General features: G+C 46.4%; 1 protein-coding gene across 1 annotated transcript in view; it reads right to left on the bottom strand.

The window, feature by feature from the left end:
• The window catches only part of PTPRN2 (protein tyrosine phosphatase receptor type N2), a 796,662-nt gene that overhangs the window by 496,135 nt on the left and 277,091 nt on the right, over nt 1–23,436 (bottom strand). Inside the window, exon 6 of the mRNA XM_040644526.1 lies at nt 17,389–17,749. Coding sequence (XP_040500460.1) covers nt 17,389–17,749 — 361 coding nt within the window. The remainder of the gene's footprint in view (nt 1–17,388; nt 17,750–23,436) is intronic.

Raw genomic sequence — 23,436 nt, 5'->3', positions numbered from 1 at the left:
TGTGAATTCCCTGAGTGGAAGAAAATGTACAGTCCCACTAACCTATCAACCTCAGCTCGCTTTCTCGGGGGAAGTCTTGCTACACTGTCATAGGAATCATTCATTTCCGAACATTCTGTGCCATGCCCCACGTTCTCCCACAGACTCTTTCTTGCCAGTGAAGAGTCACTGTCATCATTCTGATTTTGCTATTTGAAGACATTTTCTGTCGATCTTTATTCAAGAATTGCTGTTGATGACTGGAATCCCTTCTGGACCTAAAATCCTTGAGTCTCCACAGCAGTTGTTTCTGAGACGCAGCTGGAGGTGGAGTGGGCATGACAGTCAGACGGGGTCCTTGAAAGTGGGGATGGACGCTAAGCGCGTGGCCTACGCCGTCGACCCTGTGGTCGGGACCGGAACTGCTCCTACAGCAGTGGCAGGCCCCCTGTGAGGCCGACACTGAAGCCCGATAGCACTAACACAGGCGGTGATGTCTCTGCACCACCCCAGCCTCAGCTTCTCCATCAACCACGTGTTCCTCATGCCCGGACATCTGTGGCCTCACTGACCCTGGAGAGACTGACCCTCCCAGGAGTACCCACATCCTAGAGACATCAAATGCTGCTTTTCAAGTGCCAGCCAACCAATCCAGAGCCCACCTCTTATCATGGCTTCAACTGGGCCCCCACACCGCAGGCTACCATCCACCCGCCCTAATCATCCCAGGGCCTGTGCCCCAGAGCCGCTGAAATTATTACCACTCACTAGTCCCTCGCCTACGGGGCCTGGTCCTCCCTATAGGTTCCCCTCCTGCCTCACCACCAACCCGGTGCTTCCCTGTGTGGGTCCTGGCATGGTCTCCTCTTAGGAAACGGTCTTCACCAGTCTTGCCGAACCCACATAATAGCAAAGCCTGCATTTGAAACGGCTTGCTGTCAAAGGGAGTGCAGACAGAAGCCTGTACTGCGGCTGTCCCCCCTGCGTCCCCAGAGCCTCTCATAGTCCCAAATGTTCAGTGACTGAACGCTTGACTTCAAAAATAACTTCCAGCACTAATTTGACTTCCTTATAAACAAAACATACCTGAAAATACAGAAAAGCTTGCCCGACGCAGAAGTGACAGGAGGCTGAAGATTTGAGCAATCCCACACAAACACCATCTGATGCTGGGCTGCCTGAAGGTACACGTTGTTTCACGGGAAAGATAAAGATGGGCTCCGGAATGGAAGGTGCACCCCTGTCACAGCCGTTGTGCTGCTGTGAAGAAACGTGCTGTTCACTGCAGCTCTCAAAATCAGAAGGAGCTACCCCGAGCCCGTAACTGAGTCAGCAAGCAGCAGGCTGAGTGTAACTTTGATTCCTGACCGTGTACCCCCACCAAACACCTTTTCTGTTCTGGGGCTTATCTCAGCCAGGTCTTACGTCACCACCCACTTCCATGGACCCCACGCCGACCACAAAGCTCCCACTGGTCTCAGGAAACACAGACTGCACGGGCACTGGGGGCGCTCAATCCAGAGTGGCTGCTGCTCCCCCACGAAACTCTCCAGAGGAGTGCCAAGCCTCTCCTCTTGACAAAGCAGGGCGCACCTACCCTCACACCAGTACAGACGCGGAGCATCTGCTCTGAGAAGGCACTTTCAGAAAGAAGCAAGTCCACAGTGACCCACGCTTGCCAAATCCTTCCCTTTCATCACAGTGACAATGAGAAACAATCCCAACAGATACTGTGTCACAAACACCCCACTCACTCACCACGTGCAGACCCGACCATCCATGTGACACGGGGACAGAGGGACATGGGGAACATGGTGTTGGGGGACCGGGGGCACAGTGGCTGGCCCAGAAGGGAGGAAAGAGTGAGCAGAGACCTCACCCACTGAGACAGACAGGAGGACGGTGCCAGGCCGTGCCTGCTCTCTGGGTGGACCTGTTAGCACAGGCGCTGCTGGCATCAGCCACGAACCCCACTGCTGTGGGCAGTGGCTTCTTGTCCACTTTCTCAAGCCAAATAATTCTAGAATCTACAGGGGCTTTCTCCTTTGTTGGCTATAGTTGTGGCTGAGACTTTGGTTTCTAAAACTCTCATTAGTCACTATGTCAGTCGAGCTGGCAAGCTGAATTTGCATGAAGAAAAGCTGACTTCTTTCTGGTATGGCACGCACTGCTGCCACTCAGAGAAACAGCACTACGATGCGTCCCAAACGTTGCTTCAGGAAGCCGAGAGCTGAAGGGGCTGCAAGCACACACCTGGGGCCCACACAGCTATGGACTCATCTCCCCACTAGTACTCCGGGTGTGTGGTCTTGGGCAAGCCCCTTAATCTCACTAGCTCTCAATTCCCTTATGTGTAATGGGAACAAGTGAGACAGGCATGTGAATCACTTATTCCAGTGGCAGGCATACCGTTCAAGTGCTTGGCCACTGTAACTGTTATCATGATGATGAGGTGATGGTCGAGAATCATTTACCCTCCATTGTTTTTCGTCCCTTACAATCCACCGTAAATACACAGGCTTGGATTTCCAGGGTGAGCTCTGGCTACAGTTCAGCGTAACCAACCCTTAAACAAAAAGCAGAGAACATGCTGCCTGTCCATCAGAATGCATAGTTGTGCCCGATGACTATTGCCTCCCAGTTTGTTCAACATTCAATTTAAGATTATGCTTTCTGAGACAGTTCTTTGACAAAGTATTAAGCCTCATTTTAAAAAATGTTAACCTCAGTTATTAAAGTCAGACCTCAGGCTCCATCCACCCACCCATACATCCATCAATCATCCATCCACCCACCTATCTACCCATCCACACATCCACCCACCTACCCATCCATCCTCCCATTCACCCACCCAACCATCCATGCATCCATCCACCCATCCATACATCCGCCCACCTACCCGTCCATCCACCCATCCACCCACTCATCCATCCATCCATCCACCTGTCCATGCATCCATACATCCATTCACCCATCCACCCACCCACCCATCTATCCATCCACCTGTCCATCCACCCACCCACCCACCCATTCATCCATCCATCCATCCATCCATCCATCCATCCATCCATCCACTTGTCCACCCATCCATCCACCCACTCAACCACCCATCCATCCATCCACCCACCCCATCCATCCACCCATCCACCCACCCATCTATCCATCCACTCTCCCATTCACTCATCCATTCACCTATTCACTTCACTAACTGGTACTGGGTACTCATTGTGTTCAGAACCTAGGAGTTGGAATCGCTATTAGAAAGGACAGAGAATTAAAGGCATGGTTTGCTGCAGAGCTACAGTAGGATTCACACGTACATATCGAAATGTTTTAGAAGCCAGAGAGACTTGACTACTGGATATTGAGCAAACTTAACATCTGGGCCAGACCAACCATAGAGACCCTGCAAGAACATCAAATGACAATACAACTCAAGAAGTCATTTCATTTTCCTCCTAAAACAGACAAGTATTTGAGTTGACATGCTTTTCAAACTGTCACTTATTACCCTATCTGTAGGGAAATGTCTTTCCTGAAATTCAACCAACCTCCTTAGATCTACTTGTGAATTACTCCCTACATTTTACCTTCAGAAATTAACTATTAAATTGAAAACTTACATCTGACAAATGTCACTTACAAAACTTCTAAAATATAAAAATATAAAACCTAACTTTTGCTAAAAAAGGTTTAAAAATTCTTATTATTTATAATTTCTAATGAAGGCAACCCAATTAATTTACTGATTTTTAAAAAAGATACACCCAAATTATGTCTTTCAAATATAATTTGGGGGTCTGAATTACCCTGAGCAAAACTTTTTCATTAAAAATTTCAAGAATGTATTTCAAATAGAAAATCAATAAAATACATAAAAAAATAACCTAGACTAAAAAGTAAGAACAAGTCTTTGCTGTTTATTACATCTCTAACAGTATAAACACATCCACTTGAAGTGTCCTGCATCGTGGCAATGACAGCATAGAGGTGAGAAAAGGCAAGCACCTAAAATTAGAGGCCATGCCGCAGGTGGCCAAGGCCTTTCACAGCATGATGCTGCACCCTAAATGCATGGTCCCCTTGGGGGGCCACGATGCCCCCAGACACTCACCAAGGCAGGGAATGTTCAACAAGCGTTGAATCAAAAATGTGTTTCTGGGGAATGCAAATTTCACCTGAAAAATCACTGGACAAAAACATTCCATTCCTAAGCACCTTGGTTACCAAGGATTTGCGCCCAGTCTCTGTCAGACCACCCTCGTTTTGCAGGGCTGAGGTGTCCATCCTAACGGTGCCCCACAAGGTGGAATCCCTGCCCCACCGCACTCTGCATCTAATGGCAGTGGGCAGAGGACATCACTTAGCTCCCGTGACAACATTTCAGACTAAGTTAAGCCCCTGAGTCAAGGTTCACCGCCTACCTCGGCAGAACGTTTCCTCTCAGAGCCCCAGTCTCCCGTCTCCCACTGTCTCCAGACGTAGGAATGCAACCTGATGGGCATATTGTGTTGGAACTGCAATGTAAAGGCGCCACAAGAATTATCGCAGTGGTTATTCAGATCCTGGTTTGCAGCAAATTGGCCTTGGGTGAAGCTGTGAACAGGCCAGATTCTCATGTCCCTGCCTGTGTATGGCAATGTTTGTATCCCTCATTCCCTTGTGCCGTCTTCTGTGTAGGAGTCCAGGGTTTAGTCCTGTCCCCACATGTCCAAATGCCCCCTCCCTTTTGCCCCCACATACCCCCACCCAGGTTGCTCTTCAGACAGCCTCTCTGTGTTGCTCATGGTATGGGCGACTCATTCCAGGTCTCATTAAGGTGATTGATAATCAGTGAGTGACTTATGCCTCCCAGAGGCCCTTGAATTTAAACAGAAGAGCTCAGGAGATCCCCTCTTTCCTCCCTCCCACCTCCCCTCCATTCTTTCCTTCCTTCCTTGCACATTTTCTATGCACAGCTACTTTCCAGGTACAGGAATAATGCAGTTAACAAAGCCCTGGCTTTCACGAAACATTCATCCATATCAGAAGAGAGAGAAAATAAGCCATTGAAAACACATAGACTGTCTGGTGGTGATAGGGGCTATGGATAAATAATCCAGGGTATGGAAGATAGGAGAGGTGGGAAGCCAATAATTCCCACTTGAAGGGTTTACTGTGAAAACAAAATAAAGTGTGTAGATTGTCTAACATAGTTCTAATAATCAATACAGTGAATGTGAAATTGTGCCCCCTTCTAATTATCTGTTCCGACATTTAAGAACTCAGAGAAATTCTTATTGTTATCGTGCATCTTTTTTCTTCAGCTTCCTTCAGTCTATTCTCATTATCTGGAGAAGAACAGGAATAGATCACCACATGATAAAACTCATGTTCTTTAAGATAAAGATCAGAGAACAGGAGAGACTTTCCATGGCTCTCTTAGAATGCCTATAATAAGAAATATCTACCTTCGAAATGGAATAATAAAATATAATTCCTAAAATTGTTTCCTGTCATCCAAAAAAGAAACTTTTCAGGTTTCATTAGTGAAAAATAACTTTAAAAAAAAGAATTATTTTCCAACAACAACAACAACAAACCTTCAGTATGCAATGGTAGATTCTAAGTGGCTGACCAGTTTAATGATGAGAACAATTAACACATGTCAGAAATCATCTCCCATGCCACCACTGTAAACTACACTGAGTTATTCAAAGGCACCCACTGTCAATCATGTGAAGATGAACATAAATCAAGATATCCTTTTTAAAAAGTCCAGCTAGCCGTGGTGGGTTGAAGAGGGACCACAGCACAGAGCACAATCAAATACCACATGCATCAAAGTGGAACATTCTTTTGTTCCATCAACTGCACCATATAATTCTGAGACCCGGGCAGCTTATAATGACATTTTAAGTAGCTTTCAATGCTCCAAGTGGGCTCTAGCAGAGCAATTACACAAATGTCAGGACATCAAATATGTGAGGCCTAGAGTAGGAGATCGACTCACAAGCACAACTGCTGCAAGCCTGACCTACTGAAATTATATGTCTTAATAGGGTCCCCCAGACAAAACGTTATAAGCTTTAGAGAATAAGCAGTGTTGTGCAGATAACCTCACTATAAAATTGTTTTAACAAGGAAGATGTGGTTAATGTATAACAGCTTTTGCTCTTAAATGTCTTTATAACCATGCGTTTATGAAAGTACCCAATTTAGCCATGTCCAAATACACATCATCATCTCTACCACCACCATCATTACTACTGTCATCACAATCATCACCATCATCAACACCAGCACCATCATCACCATCACCATCATTTTCACCATCAACACCAGCACCATCACCACCATCACCATCATTATCACCATCAACACCAGCACCATCATCACCATCACCATCATTATCACCATCAACACCAGCACCATCATCAGCCATCACCATCATTATCACCATCAACACCATCACCATCATCACCATCACCATCATTATCACCATCAACACCAGCACCATCATCACCATCACCATCATTATCACCATCAACACCAGCACCATCATCAGTCATCACCATCATCATCACCATCAACACCATCACCATCATCACCACCAGCACCATCATTGTTGTCATCACATCACCATCATTACCATCACCCAGTCTCTCTATACATGTAATACTGAGACAAAGAACAACAACAACAAAAAATCGAATTAGGTTTGGCGTTAATTGTGTCACTTCAGTTGGTGATAGGGTTGACTGCTTTCTAAAGGCTGTTTCATTGAAATTCCCATTAACATGATTCTTCACACTCAAAATGTTAACTGACCAACTAATATGGCAAGGGGAGTAGCTTGGGAATATTCTGGATGGCAAATGCCAGACTAGAATATAAAACTTTCCAGAGACGGCCAAAAGCATTAACTAATTTTTTTCTACTTTAGGCAAATAGGCTAAAGCAGTAGAGTATTTGGACCCCAGTCAGAGAAATACCCTCTGAATGGCAAGAGTTTTTGAACTCCCTCTTAGTAGCCAAGTTCTATCTGGTAGAGGACCAGGTGTGCATGGTTAATACTATCTGTAGCTAAGAACCTAACTTATGCTCACATCCAAACCAATCACTGCCCACAGTGCCCTGAGGACTCAAGACCCCAGCTCCACTCTGTGGGGACCACTGATATTATCACATCTCACAGGGAAAGATGCCTCTGACCCTTCAGCTCTTTCCTAAGACCCACTCTATGCCTTTGGAAGGCAAAAATTACCAGATTCAGTGGTCTCCACTAACCCAGAGTTTGCAGGTTGTTAATGTGGCAGGAAGATGACATTCTATGTGAGGGTAGCAGGCAGCAAGGAGAGTGCACTTGTTCTGTGTTGTTCCAGGAGAGATACTGTTAAAGATACTTGTCATGGGGGGGTAGAGTGCATGACTCCCTAGGTTCCTTTGAATCTGAACAGTGACTCTTCGCTGATGCAGAAGTCAAGGAAAGTGTTCTCCAAGGCAAGGAGGAAGGCATGGGATTGGGGCAATGCAGAGTGAGGATCCCTGGTTACATACAGCTTCTCCCTGTGCACAGCTGAGCAACCCATTCAGGTGCATTCACTTCAGGGATGCTGGGCAGCTGTGGTGGGGTCAGAAGGCAAGACAAGAGGAGCCATTTTCCTGCTATGTAAGCCACAGACTGATACCCAGAGGCTCCCCTGCCCTACTCCTGCTTTTCCTCCACCCTGGAAAGAGGAGACTACTTGCTGACCCCACAGCATGGTGACGAGCTAAAATAAAGGCTTTAGGCATTTTATACCAAATGTGGGACTAAATTTCTCTGAAAGGAGAGGTACTTTGATAACACAGGTGCCTTCCTCCTCATGTTCTAAAAGATGCTCATAAACCCCAGGGAAGGGCATGAAGCCTCTTTACTCCAGTGACTAAGTGGTCAATTTGGTCCTGTTTTGTTTGTTTTTTTAAACCAAAAGTGTTCAGAGCAATACTGGCCTTCACTCAAATGTGAATGGATTTTTTTCAAAAATTAAAAAGGCAGCAAGTGCTTCCTTTCAACTGAAAATGACCCCAAAATGTGGGCATATATTCTCCAGAACAATAGAAGCACTCGAATCTGGTTTTTCAATATTATAACCTATCATTGTCATCATGAAAAGCCCTGGTTCAGTGCCCTCCTGAGATTGGGGGATACAGGGTATACTCTTTGTTCCATATGAGTTTTCAAGCTGGGACTCCCACCATCAACATAAATAGGAAAGTAAACAACACAGCTGGCAAACGCAGGACTTCAAAACCATGGGAAGTTCAAACAGGAAGAGGCCCAAAATACACTTATCCCAATACTCTTATTTTGAATGAGGGAAGAGAATAAGAAAGGCAATATGACTGGCTGGTGCTCAGCAGGTGTTCTGTAAATAAGTGAATTCATGGGTAAACTTGCTAAGAGTCACATAGTTAGAAAACTGCACACCCAGTAGTTAAAGAAAGTGCTTCAGACTTCCACCCCAGTAAACATTCCATATCAGTACAATAGAATCCATTTTAGTACAGATGGTGGGGAAGGGATGTGTGGAGAATACTCATTACCTTGGCCATTCAACCTATAAATATAGTAAGACACCTGAATAGGAAAAACAACAAGGTGTGTTGAGGAAAAAGCTGGCATATGAAATACCTAGGTCAAAAGTCAGCAGAACAATAATATGAATTAAATTCTCCTACTTCCTAGTCCAGGCTCCACAACGTGTGGAATCAAGATGATAAAAAAAAGAATTCCAACAGATTGGTTAGAGGTTTTGTTTTGTGTTTGGTTTGGTTTTGAGTGTTATCAGTGAGCAAGAATTAGACTGGGAGCTTCTACCGGTGGGCATACTGCATATTATTTGTCATTTGCTCTAGTTAACTGTTTAGAAAATTGTGTATGATGCATCATTCCCTAAGGCGGTTTCCATAATTATTTACTTGTCATCATTAAGACTTGAGTTTAAAGAATGACTTTAGCCAAAATATTTACAAAATCTATATGAAGAAAACTACAAAGCTCTGACAAAAGAAGTCAAAGAACTAAATAAATGGAGAGATATTCCATGTTCATAGATAGGAAAACTCAATATTGTCAAGATGTCAGTTCTTCCCAACTTGATCTATAATTGAATGCAATCCCAATCAAAATCCCAGCAACTTATTTTGTGGATACTGACAAACTGATTCTAAAATTTATACAGAGAAGCAAAAGACCCAGAATAGCCAATCCAATATTGAAGGAGAAGGAAAAGGTTGGAGGACTGACCCTCCTCGATTTCAAGAGTTATTATAAAGCTACAGAAATCAAGACAGTATGGTTCTGGTGAAAGAACAGATATATAGATCTCGAAAGCCCAAAAACAGGCCCACATAAGAATAGTCAACTGATCTTTGACAAAGGAGCAAAGACAATAAAACAGAGCAAAAAGTCTTTTCGGCAAATGTTGCTGGAATAACTGGACAGCCACATGCAAAAAAGTAAATCTAGACACAGAACTTCATGCTTCACAAAAATTAACCCAAATGTATCACAAGCCTAACTGTACAACACAAAAATACAAAACTCCTAGATCCAGCAACTGCACCCTTGGCACTTACGCAAAGGAGCTGAAAATTTATGTCCATACAAACACCTGAACATGGATGCTCATATTATAGCAGCTTTTTTCCTAACTTGCCAAAATTTGGAGGTAACCAAGATGTCCTTCAGTAGGTGAATGGATAAATTAAACTTCTGTACATCCAGATGATGGAATATTATTCAGTGCTAAAAAGAAATGAGCTGTCAAGCCATGAAAAGACACAGAAGCACCTTAAATGCATATTACTAAGTGAAAGAAGCCAGTCTGAAAAGACTACACACTGTGTGATCCCAACTCTAAGACATTCTGGAAAAGGCAAAACTATGGAGACAGAAAAAAGATGAGTGGTTGGAGGATTGGGAGGGGGAGGGGTAAGTAGGGGAGCACAAAGGACTTTTAGAGCAGTGTAAATACTTTGTATGATCCTATCATGATAGATACATGGCAGCGTACATGTGTCCAAACCCACAGAATGTAAAACACCAAGAATGAACCCTGACTAAACCCTAAACTATGGTGACAATGATGTGTCAATGTTGGCTCTTCAGCTGTAACAAATTTAATACTCTGGTGGGAGATGTTGTTTATGGGGGAGTCTCTGCATGTGTGAGGACAGAAGGTATATGGGAAATCTCTATACATTCCACTTAATTTTGCTGTGAACCTAAAATTGTTCTAAAAATAGTCTATTAAAAAAAAAGGGAAAAGAGAGACTTTAGGCTTCCTTAAAACTCAGTGACCACTAAGCCTGGAGAAAACTATAATGAAGGTTCTGTGGTCTGAAAAGATTCAGGCATAAGGATGTTCATCATGGTATTATGTGAAGAGCAAAGATCAACAAACAAGATATATTTTAATAGATATGCAGTTGACCCTTGAACAATGCAGCTTAGAACTGTGCAGGTCCACTTATCCACGGATTTTTATAGGACAGAGTACTGTAAATATATTTTCTCTTCCTTATGGTCTTCTTAAATAACATTTCCTCTTTTCTAGCTTACTTTATTGTAAAAATATAGTATGTAATACACAGAACATGCAAAATATGTGTTAATCAACTGTTTATGTTATCAGTTAAGACTTCCATTCAACAGTAAGCTCTTAGTAGTTAAGGTTTTGGGGTGTCAAAAGTTATGTGCAGATTTTCAACCACTCAGAGGGCTGGCACCCCTAATCCCCACATTGTTCAAGGGTCAACTGCATAGATAGAGAACTGATTTAAATGTATTATGGTACATACATATATAGACTCTTATGCCTCCATAAAAAATGTAATGGAAATGCATTTAATGATGCAGCAAAGTGCTAACAATATATGCAAGGAGATAGCATGCTCCAAGCTCATTTACTGGACAATGGTGCAGTGATATGAAGGACACTGCATCTTCCAGCAAGGAGGCGGGTCCAGAGATACTGACACAGAGGGACATCCAAACTATCCAAAATATCTTTCAACACTAGGATCCCATCTATAAAAACACAGACGTTTGGGTGCATGTACGGATCACTGGTTTTGGGTGGGAAATCTGAAGGACACACAGACGGTGTGGCAGTTTACTTCTGAGCATGGAGCAGTCACAGAACAAGGAAACTTCAGATTTCCCTTTGTATACGCTGTTCTATTTGGATCTTTCTAAAATCATAATTTTATAATGCAAAAGTAAATTTAGAAATTTAAATATATCATAGCAGCAGCATTCACAATAGCCAAAAGGTAGAAGCAGCCCAAGAGTCCACCAACAGATGGACAAAGTGTAGTGTTATCCATACAACAGAATTTCACTCAGCCTTAAAAAGGAAGGAAATTATCACACCTGCTGCAACATGGAAGAACCCTGAGGACATTACACTAAGTGAGATAGAACTGTCACAAAAGAACAAATACTGTGTGATTCCACTTCTGTGAGGTCCCTAGAGTCATCCAACCCATAGAAACAGAAGGTAGAGGGTGGATGCCAGGGGCTGGGGGAGCGAGAAGGAGAGTTAGCGTTTATGGGGACAGAGTCTCAGTCCGGGGTGAAGAAATGTTCTGGGGACAGATGGTGGTGACAGCTGTACAACGATGTGAATATCCTTCATGCGGCTGAACCGTACACGTAAAATGGTGAAGATGGTCAAGTTTAGGTCACGTGTGCTTCACCACAAGTTCTAACAATGTAAATGTAAAAAGTGGACATGGAACTTGTCATTATGTAAGAACGACCAGAGTTCCCAGGACTTGCCTGAGGTTTAATCTCCAGTTGGAGGAAGAACTAGGGCTGGAGAACACACAAAAGGGACCAGAAGAGCACACCATGAGATGGCCTTGCTCAGACGAGGCCTCAGACAGAGAGGTCGAGAGCACGTGCAGGTCAAGCATGGACAGCGCTCACCTCGGGAGGTAAGACTGAGTGACTTTTGTCTTCTTTCTACGTACCTATTATTCAAGCTTTGCATAGTAACCATTTATTATTTTATAATTGGTAAAAAGCACAACAAATAATCTTTCACAAATCGATTCCCACAGCACACTGATTATAGAAATTACAGAATGACATTCTCTGGAGGAGTTTCCACGTGGGTAGCGCCCGGGCACTGCCCCTTAAACCAGAGAGGCAGGATGCGGCCAAGCTTATGCCACACTGAAGCATGGCCATGTGCCGCCTGTCCTTTCCATGATCCTGTTTCACGCACTGCCTTAAAGCGTTTTAAAAGAAGGCAGGTATAAATAATAAATGAAGAAGAGGGTCTCTTTTCTATAAGTTTTCTCCAAATGTGTATTTGCCATACCCTTAAGCCAACTTCTTTACCACTTCTCTGGGGGTGAGTATGGCTGGGTCTTCCTGTGGTTGCATGTGAAACCAGAACTCAGTGTCCCATGTCAGACTCGACCGTGCTGCAGAAGGGCAGCCCCTTTGCTGTGTCACACGGGAGCTCCGGGCCCTCTGCACTACCACAGGGTCCCCCTTCCAGGTAGCAGCACACTGGGCATCTGGGATATCCCGCTGTCCAGGCTGTACCATCCTGAGACGTCACAGCACACCAGCCCTCCGGACCTCCCTTTGACTTGCTTCCTGTTGCTTCCAAGATGAAATCGGGTTTATGCAGAGGACTGCACATAGAGATTCTGTGCTCATGGCGCACTTTCCACAGGGGCCGCAGGTGGCATGGCTAAATGCCATGGCAGTTCTCCAGGCAGTGGCGTGAAATGGCCCACCTGGGTGTCTGCTCTTAATGAACACCAATTAAATCCCAGTAGTGCACTGAGTCGAAGAGTTATTTTCAGGAAGCCCCTCAACTGCAAATTTAGAGGAAAGTTGGTCCTTTCTCATTCTTTTTCATTAAAATGTAAGAAGAGAAATCTTTACCCCTCCTACACTGGCGACACCCCAACCCCAGGGATCTTTGCTACTCTGCTGGCCTAGAGGCGAGGCACACACTTTTGCACACAATAAAGAGAGAGAGCTAAACTTTGCCTGCTGAAAGGTTATTTAAAGCTTTAGAGTCCAGGAGCAATTAGCCAGAGTAACAAAGTAAATTCAGTTCAAATATAAATTTTATACAGTTGCTTCTTAGGAGCCCTAACTCCGTCTTCAATGACCTGACTTTAAGGTGATCTAATTCAGTCTTCGGTGGCCTGACATGGGGATGACCCAACTCTGTCTTCAGTGACCTGATGTCAGGGTGACCCGACTCTGTCTTCAGTGACCTGATGTCAGGGTGACCCAACTCTGTCTTCAGTGACCTGATGTCAGGGCGACCTGACTCTATCTTCGGTGACCTGACTTTAAGTTGATCTAATTCAGTCCTCAGTGACCTGACATGGGGGTAACCCAACTCTGTCTTCAGTGACCTGATGTCGGGGTGACCCGACTCGATCTTCAGTGATCTGTTAGGGTGACCCAACTCTGTCTTCAGTGATCTGACTGTGGGAGGAGTGCCACCATTTAGCCTCTGATCTGCAGCTTCCTCGCCAGCAAAGTGAAATTGAAAATAATCCTGTGTTTTAAGGGTGATATGAAAATCAAATGAGACCATTTATGTGGATGAATCCACTGGTTCATTCACTCAGCAAACGCTTTGGCAGGCATGCACTGGGTGCTGGGATGCAGACAGGGACAGGGAGTGGTGCCCTATCTTCCTAAGTTGATGTTCTACAAGGGGAGAGAAGCATTTGCACAACAATTGCACAAACATGCACTGCACACTGTGAGATGTGTTCTGGGGAAGGTGCAAGGTGCCATTAGTGTCTCCTTTGGTGTGGGGTACCAGCTCATCTTGTTGAGAGATCAAGCATTTCAAACAGCCAAGCCGAAGTCGGCCAGCGAGGCTGAGTGGCCCTCGGCTGCTGATGCTAAAACAACACACAGCAAGACCATGTCCTCTGCACACAAGGGCACGCTGTCAGCGCCTCTGAGCCTTCTTGCTGAGCAGTGAACACCGCGGTCAAATCTCTGGGCTGGCTCCTATAGCTCCAGGTTTACAGAGAGTGCAAAGCAAAGGAACAAGGTACATGTTATCTTTGGGAGGCAATCAGCAAAATCCAGAATGTGAAAACCGCGACAAGATAAGTGAATTTGTTTTTTTTTTAATGTTGTGAGGAAAGGAAGAAGGAGGGGGAGAACACTTCTGCAAGTTTAAACAGACAGACCCACCACTTCAAATGCTCTTCTTTGGATCCTGCTTCAAAAAAAAAAAAAAAACTGTAAAGAAAATTTGTGACCACTAAGAAATGTGAACACTGATTAGATAATGATATTAAGACATTACTATTAATTTTCATGTATGGTGAAACTGTGTGGTTAGGGTTATACAAGCGTTCTCATCTCCCAGTGATAAGATACTGAGATACAGACAGACGGAACCCTCTGAGGATGGGGAGGAGGCAGGTGCACAGAGTATCAGCAAAGACCGGGAGATGCTTCTTGCTGGAGCCCCACGATGCAATGCACAAGGTTCATCTTACTGTCCTCTATTTTGTGGTTGACATTCTACATGTTTCTTTTTAAAGCATAAATTGTAGCTGGAAGATAGTAGATATAAAAAGATACCAACATCGCAAGTTAGCACAGAAAAAAATGCCAACCAAATTATGCAATTAATAAGGGTCACTGGAGAGTGAAGAGCATTTTCAAAGAGGATGTTCCCAAAGACCACACCGCAAGGGACATCAAGAAGAATATATTTGCAAATGACCCTACAGATAAAAGACTGGTATCCAAGATCTACAAAGAAAACTTCTCAAACTCAATACACGAGAAACAAATAAACAAATCAAAAAATGGGCAGAAGATATGAACAGACACTTTTCCAATGAAGACATACAAATGGCTAACAGACACATGAAAAAATGTCAAAATCATTAGCCATCAGGGAAATTCAAATCAAAACCACACTGAGATACCACCTTACGCCAGTTAGAATGGCAAAAATAGACAAGGCAAGAAACAACAATTGTTGGAGAGGATGTGGAGAAAGGGGATCCCTCCTACATTGTTGCTGGGAATGCAAGTTGGTACAGCCATCTGGAAAACTTAAAAAGTTAAAAATTGAGCTACCCTATGATCCAGCCATTGCACTACTGGGTATTTACCCCAAAGATACAGACGTAGTGAAGAGAAGGGCCATATGCACCCCAATGTTCATAGCAGCATTGTCCACAATAGCTAAATCGTGGAAGGAGCCGAGATGCCCTTCAACAGATGACTGGATTAAGAAGTTGTGGTCCATATATACAATGGAATATTACTCAGCTATCAGAAAGAACGAGTTCTCAACATTTGCTGCAACATGGACGGCACTGGAGGAGATAATGCTAAGTGAAATAAGTCAAGCAGAGAAAGACAACTATCATATGATTTCTCTCATCTATGGAACATAAGAACTAGAAAGATCGGTAGGGGAAGAAAGGGATAAAGAAAGGGGGGTAATCAGAAGGGGGAATGAAACATGAGAGACTATGGACTCTGAGAAACAAACTGAGGGCCTCAGAGGGGAGGGGGTGGGGGAATGGGATAGACCGGTGATGGGTAGTAAGGAGGGCACGTATTGCATGGTGCACTGGGTGTTATACGCAACTAATGAGTCATCGAACTTTATATCGGAAACCGGGGATGTACTGTATGGTGACTAACATAATATAATAAAAAATCATTAAAAAAAAAAAAAAGAAGAAGAATGGGGAGGCACCCCCTACGGGGGAGGCAGGACGCTCCTGAGCCGTAGCAGACACCTGAAGTGCACCACGTTCTGTGAACACACCTGGCTCTCCAAAGGATTTACATTCCTTTGGTAGGGGCTTCCTATTTCCAATAACTAGGACAGAAATCGTTGATAAGTGGGATTTTTTTTTTTTTTTTAAGTCGTGGGAGAGGAGAAAGGAGACACAGAAGGGGTGGTTACAGAGAGAAGCAGACAGCCCCCATTGCATAACCTGGAGCACAAAAGCACATGGGGCGGTCAGCACCACGGAGAGGGCCTGCAAGGCTGAGCAGAGCCCCAGGCTTGGCCACTGGACAGCGGGGGTGACCTCCATGGTGTGTTTACAGCAGAGGTGTCAGGGGATGCTGAGCCAAGGAAGATGGGAAATGGACGGACACTACGAGAGCCAAATCAGCAGACGCGGCCCTCTGATAGAGCCTGGTAATTACAGGAGCTAGAAGGCAGCAGGGCCGCGAAACGGAGTTCTCAGAGCAGTGCACGGCTTAGAGCAGGGGAGGGAGAGGAGCTACCACAGGCAGCAGCGTCCGTGGAGGAGTTCCAGTCGTACGATGGTGTGTTGACAGGCAAATGACCCATAGGCAAGTGCACAGTCTGCTTTCTCTCCCAAGACAAGAACGAGAAGAAAGCGTTAGTAACGGCCACACATGCCTCCCTCTAATTATAACTTTGCTTTCCTTCAATGTGGAAGGTGCCATAATGACTTTGTGGACGGAGAGAGAGAGAACAAGAGACCTATTCGCTGAAAAGCAGCAATATGTAGGAAAGAAGACTGTCAGAGCAAATCCAATTAAGGCGTCACTTACAGAAAATAGACTGCTGATGTTAATGTGATTCTTGGTCCATTGTTTCAGAAATCCTGCTATCTGCTCAATTTTATTATTTGTACATCTTCAAAGAAGAAGTCGTGTTTTATCAGAGTCTCACTTGATACTTTATGGTCTTAGAAGATCAGCATACTAGAGCCCCTGCTCCTTACAGGGGAGTAGGGCCCAGTCAATACCCCTTCTCCTTGGGGCGGCACAGCAGGGGCAAGACCCGCGGGAGAGCCCTGAAGGAGCAGCGCGGAAAGCCAGTCACTCCGAAGGCCGCACGTGACCTCACTGCATTTGGGTGGCCTTAGCTTCACACGGGGCTCTTTTGTGGACAGCAAATAACCATAACTACGTGAGGTGGCCACGGGTTTGACCATAAGGAGTGCTGAGGGGCGACATACGCCGAATCCAAAAGCCCTCATGTTCCATTTCCCAAAACGTTTTGTGGCCAACATGGTTTGGGGGCCAGACCTGGTCATGTTCCCCAACCTGTTTCAGTGCCTTCCTCAGTGAGGTAATGTGACGGACACTACAGGGCCACAGCCCACACACCCTCAGCTTCCGCCACCCCCAGAAGGGCCCTTTTCTGCTGGGCCTGACCACGACCACCTTCTCTCCTACAGCAGCAGAGGGCCAGGAGAGTGCTGAAGGCCCTTCCTCACACCGCACCAGCTGTGGAAGTGACCCGGGGCAGCACAGAGGTTTACAAGCCATTCACGGGACAGGCAGAGTGCAAAGAGCTGGCCCTGGGCAGGTGCTGGAAAGACAGAAACAACAGAAACACAGGGGATTGGAGGAGGCTGCCTTACCATCATCCAAGGCCGGGGGGTCCTCAAGGTCTCCTGGAGGTGAAGGCCATTTCCGGAGGGCCTCTGGGGCCGAAAGTATTCTTGCTGTTTTCCAGGGCGCCCGCAGCGAGTTTCGAGGCCCTGGGTCACCCTCCCCGTGGGGCGCTGGGGGCTTCCGAGCCGTAGAGGCACCCAGCGCAGCAACCAGGCTCTGCCTGTCGGCACCGCCGTCCACCTTGGGGCTGAGCTCGTCAGGCTGCAGCCGGCTGTGGGTCCGCAAAGGGCGGCCCCCGGGATGGTCGGCCCGGGGCCCAGGAGCGTAGGTCAGAGCGGATGTCTGTGCCATGAAGGTCAGCACGCCGTCGGCACGGGGGTCCTCACCCTGCAGGGGCCGAGGATCAAACACAGCAGGTGAGCCTCCACATCAGCCACTGGAAAGGACATTTGATCTCAATGCTCAAGGCACCACATAGCCCCGACAGCTCTGAAATGCACACCCGAATTTTCCCGCACTGACAGACCAAACAATACGGTCCGTGTTCATCTTGCATTGGTTTTTCTAACAGCAGCTTTATGGAGATATAATTCACACACCAGAAAATACACCCGACTCGGTGTTTTCAGTATGTCTAGAGTAGTGTGAACGTCACCACCATCTTTAATTCCAGCACGTTTTGATCACCCCTAAAGGAACCTCGTACTCATCCCCCTACCCCCAGCCCTAGGGTCGTCTGTTTTGACAGGTCCTATCAGTGGAATCGCACACCATGTGGCCTTCCGTGCCTGGCTTCTTGCACAGAGCGCCCTGTGTTCCAGGTGCATCCTGGCCGCGGCACCCAGCAGGGCTGCATTCCCTCCTACCGCTGAAACATCTCATTTTAAAGGGATCCCACATTTTGTTTATCAGTCGGTGGACATTGGGGGCCATTATACTGCTATGAACATTCACCGACAAGCTTCTTGGAGACATATGTTTCCAATCCTCTTGGGTTCACACCTGGAAGTGAAATTGCCGGCTCGTATGCTAGCTCTACCCGTGACTTGTCGGGAGCGGCCAGGATGTTTTCCAACACGGCTGCGCCATTTTGCGCTCCCACCAGCCAGGTGTGAGGACTCCAGTTTCTCTTCCTCCTCGCCAGTGCTTGTTATTAGCCATCTGTTCCCGTACAGCCATCTAGTGGGTGTCAAGTGGCGGCTCACTGAGGCTTTGATTTGCATTTCCCTGCTGGTCAATGATGCTGAGATCTCTTTATGGGCTTCTTGTCTTCTGTGGAGAAGTGTCTCCCCAATTCCGGCACCTGCACTGGGGTTCACTGTTGTGGCAAAAGGAGCTCTCCATCCGTGACTGACTCTCTCCTTCAGTAGAAGCACCTACCGCTCCATCTTCCAGTCTTCATTTCACTCCAACTCCTTTCTTTACCAACTACTGAAATCATTCTTATCTCCTCTTCCTTTAACAGCAATATTCTGTAATAGCAAACCTGCCAGGTCACTCTTTTAACCATTATATGTAACACCAAGTCCACCACCTGGCCAGCATGACCCCTCATTGCACCTCCACCTGTATGTCCTCCTCACTTGCTCAGTCGACTTTCCCAGGAGGACGCATTCCCATCAGACTGTTTTGCCCCTAGACAAATCAAGGCCCAGTTGTCCTCCACTCTGGAACAGCTATAAAAATGTTAGAAAGTTCAATGTTCTACTTCTGACTGTGGGATCATCAAAATTTCATGGACAAACACAGAAATTTCCAACATGGAGATTCTCAGAAAAGTTAAAGCTGTCCTGGAGGCTTATTCAGAGCTCCCTTCATGGTGTGGAATGGGTCCACGAACCACAAATTGTTTAGATCTTGCCCATTCATACTTTCTAAACGCACCTTGCTTGGGGCACAAGATCAATGTTGAGTCAATGGGGAGTAGACCTTGGTGTCTAATTAAGATGTGCAGCCATCACTGAACTTAAGACAAGTGGTTCAGACTCCAAGTCTGGCTATTTTCAAAAATTTTTGGGTTCAGCCTTCCAGGATAGATTTTGGTGTAGCAAGTTAGAAATCAGAAAACTAAGGTTGATACAGTTCTAGTTATTGTTCTCACATATGAACTTGGGTAAATGCATTGACCTTTTAAGACTCAATTTTCTGTGAAAGAAGGAGACTGGACATTATCTCTAAGATTGTTTTTATTCCTAAAATGATGTCAGTTTAGCTGTCATCCAAATTGTTTAATGTTGTCCAAGTACTGGCTGAAACCAACGGTTTTTCCTTTAGAAAAAAGTAAGATTCATTAGAGAAAGGGAGAGAAAAATAAAATGTTAGCACACCAATAGTCCCTGCAGCAGTTTCCCACAAATTGGGTGTAAGTGTCAATCTTAAGCTCAGCCTGAACTGTTCCGAAAGGCTGTCTCTGAACACCTGGGCAGGTCACAGTGCTGGGGGCTGTGGACAGCATCCAAATGCCTCATTAACGTGCCCACAAGCATCGCTCCTCTCTTTGCTACGAATGTACCTAACCTAGAGCTTCTCCTCAAAGGGCCTTTAGTTATAGTTGAACTGGAAAGCTCCAGTAAAGGACAAGCTAGGCTGAACACAGGGCAGACCGAACAGAGTCTGTGCAGTAGACAGGGGCGAACAATCTATTCTGGGTCTGTTTACCTGTGAACCAAATTAAGGGGAAGAGGAAAAAAATAACATTTCAGTAGGTAAACTGGAGAAATAATAGAAAAACATCGGGGTTTACAAGTCATCCCAGGTCCTCTGTAAATGACGGGCAGCACAATGGTGTCCTCAGGGGAGCTCACTGTGGTCCAGCCAACAACTCGGAGCCCTGGGAGTTGGGAGACCAGCAATACGAGTATTCTCGTGGCAGCTTCCTGTTTGTGGCACCAAGTCTTGAAGGACAGAGCCGGGAGTTGGGGCTGGATTCTGGGGCAAGGCTGCCTGGGTTGGAATCCCACCTCTGGTCTCACCAGCCTGGCGAGCTTTGCTCTGGTGAGTTATTTAACCTCTAAGTCGTCTGTGGAAAGGGGTATTATCAGCAGGCACAGTGCGTGACATGGAGAGTCAGTGCAACTGCTCCCACCGTTTTTACTACCATTACATACCTCACCTTCTTAGACCTTCCTTTTCTTTAAAGCACAGGAAGTCCACAGATGACCTGAGCAGAAGCTGCACCCCAGTCTGAGGGTTTAAGCCTGAATTCAACAAACCTATGATGTCAGGTTCCCTACAATAATGCTGAATAATTTTTAGGACTGTAGTTGCCCAAATCTGGAAATTAGCAACCTAAAAGTACACAAATTTGCCAGTTCCCAGCACCTGGTATGGCCACTTCTGGTACATTAAGTCCTCATACCATTCATTACAGAAATCCGGTTGGAGCTTCCTTGATACGGTACAGTTCGTATGAAGCATCTGAGAACTGCCACCAAAGTTTGCTGAACTTTACGCTGAAATCATGTCCCTCCAGGCATATTCCTGAGCCCACAGTGTCGCCACGTGAGGAGGAGCAGAATGCGCTCGCCCACACCTTCCGCGCTGTTAATAAAACCAAGGGGGAAGACGGCTCTCTGGGGAGACTGGCCTGATCCTGTCGGCGCAGCTCTGTGCAGCCTGCGTGGCGTCGAGCTCCCCTCTCACTACCTTCAGAACTAGGAAAATACTTCCTTTGTTTCCTTAAAGCAGGGACGAGGATTAGGGAGAGTGAAAAGGAGGTCGAAGTGCTCCGCACGTGGCTCAGAGGAGGCGTCTGGTAAACGGGGGCAGCAGCAGCATCTCCTGTGGAAGCACGACCCCCACCGTCTCCACCCCCAGCAGCACCACGAGCCCCAGCGGTGCCAAGCTCTGCACTACGTTCTGTGGGGAAGGAGGTCTCAAACGCGGACCCGAGACGAACTGCGGAAGGAGATGGGAGCCAGGTCCTAGACTGTGTAACTCCTAGTGAAAGTGTATTTTTAAAGAGGTGGAAGGAAGAGGAGCTCAGAGCAGTTGCCTGGAGCCAGCTGACACACATCCTAGAGCCACCACGCGCAGGTCTGCCCAACCATCAAACGGGCACAGAAGCTCCCCTTCCCACCAGCTTCGCCAGGACCAGGGGCCCAGAGCGAAAAGTCTGGCTTCCTTCCTCTCGTGGAAATCCACCCACTCCCCTCCCAGACCGCACAGTGATGGATTCAGACGGCCAGGAAGGCCTAGAGGCCCTCGGAGTCCCCCACGCAAGCAAACACTGAGGGGCTGAGTCTCATGTCAATACACTGGCCACTAATCCTTACCAGGTATTCTCTCACGCCAAGGACCCAACACAAACGAGGAAACTCAAACTGGGCTACTTCTGACCACAGAACATCTTCTCCCGTTTGTCTCACAGCCTGAAGGCGGCACTGACGAGCACACTGATCACGACTGCTTGCTGCTGGTGACCAAGTGTACAGCAGTGGGGCTGTCGACAGGCTTCCCAAGGAGGTGACCCCACAATGCCACTGGAGGTGGCAAGATTTGGGATCCCCATAAGGGGGTCTCAGGAACCCTCCACCTCCAATTCATTAATGTAGGGAAGGGATTTCTGCGCTCAGGACATAGAGGAGGATTCCGGCGCATTGTTAAGTCTCTCCCTCTGTCTGTGTCTCTGTTTCTTTCTCTATCCCTCTCTACCCCTCTTCCTCTCCTTCCCTTTTCCTCAGTCCCTCCCCCCACTTCCCTCCCTCCCTCTCTACCCCCTTCTTCTCTCCCTCTCCCTTTCTTCCCTCCCTCCCTCTCTCTCCCGCCCTTCTTCTCTCTCCCTCTCTCTCCCTCCTTACCTATCCTCCCTTCTCTCCCTCCCAACACAGAGAGAAGGCTATCCTGCCAAGGTGCTCAGGCTCCAAGCAGCCAGCCTGCCGCATGTGCAGGGAATGAATTGGAGGTGTCATTCTTACTGAGCATTGTTGCCAGGACAAAAGAAATGTTTGCCTTTAGGGGAGCTTCACACTGGTCTATCTTTGTCTGCAGCTGAGACCTAGAGCTTTCAGTTAGAAAAATCAGTCCCCAAACACTTTTTACAGAGTTCACAAATTCTATGTGGTTGAAGAGATGTTAAGTTCTAAACTCGGGATCAACGAATTTTGCAGAAAGTTGACAGGAATACGAGCTGTGGATTTTAAATTATGGATATCTGCAATGATGCTGGGTTACGCTCACTTGGAATGGTTCTAGACACCACCGATGGCTTGAAGCCAGCACCACTGCTCCTCCGCTCTACCCCACCCACGTTACCTCTTCCTCCTGTCGTTTCTGCTTCACCTGCTGTCCTGGTTTGCATCTTGTCCTTTCCAGCATCTGCACCTACAGCCTCAGACCCAGCAAGTAACAGGTTAAAAGGAATGGACTGAAGCAGAGGGTTGCAATCCATTTTTCTACCCTCCTCGGAGAAGCATGAAGCATGGAGTTAGAGGCCACTGACTACGAAAACCAGCACAAAGTGGGTCCTGTTTCCTGAATGCTGGTACCAGGCTGTTCTTTGGTTTTCTATGTTTTAATTCTTGTTGATCCTCTCAAGAAACCTATGGTGTACAAAAAAACTACAGAATTTTAGAGATACAAAGCCGACTTTCTGGCAGGTGAGGACCAGGGCTTGGACGCAGCCCCGTGCATCTGGCTTCAGGCTGCACGACAGAAAGAAGCAGGCTCGCCCAGCAGTCTGTCTGGAGGAAAGCGACAGAGTCTGGAGGAGGAAACTTGGTGAAGATGTTTTTGGCTTAAAAACAAATGTGAAAACGTTGGACAAGAATTCAGGGTTCTGACTTCAGCTCTACCACCAGTGAAGTTTCACTCCACCTTTTCAGCCTCAGTCTCCCTCTCCGTAAACCACTAAAGGTCCCCGGGAACTTCTCATCCTCGTACAGCACGAGTCTACAGAAAGGACAATCCAGCCTGATGTAACAAGGCTGTGGCTTCTTTTCTGTCTGTCCAATCAGCTCCGAAGAGTCCAGATGGGAGAAGTGGACAACTGTCAAAGAATGCCCAAGCAGCTTTTCATACACGGTGACATGAGAAGTTAGATCAAAAATAAAGATAAAAAACACAATGTCTTCTGC

This window comes from Ursus maritimus, unplaced genomic scaffold (genome assembly GCF_017311325.1).
Source record: "Ursus maritimus isolate PB19 unplaced genomic scaffold, ASM1731132v1 scaffold_3, whole genome shotgun sequence".
Taxonomy (NCBI): Eukaryota; Metazoa; Chordata; class Mammalia; order Carnivora; family Ursidae; genus Ursus; species Ursus maritimus.
This window is presented reverse-complemented; position numbering and strand designations above follow the sequence as displayed.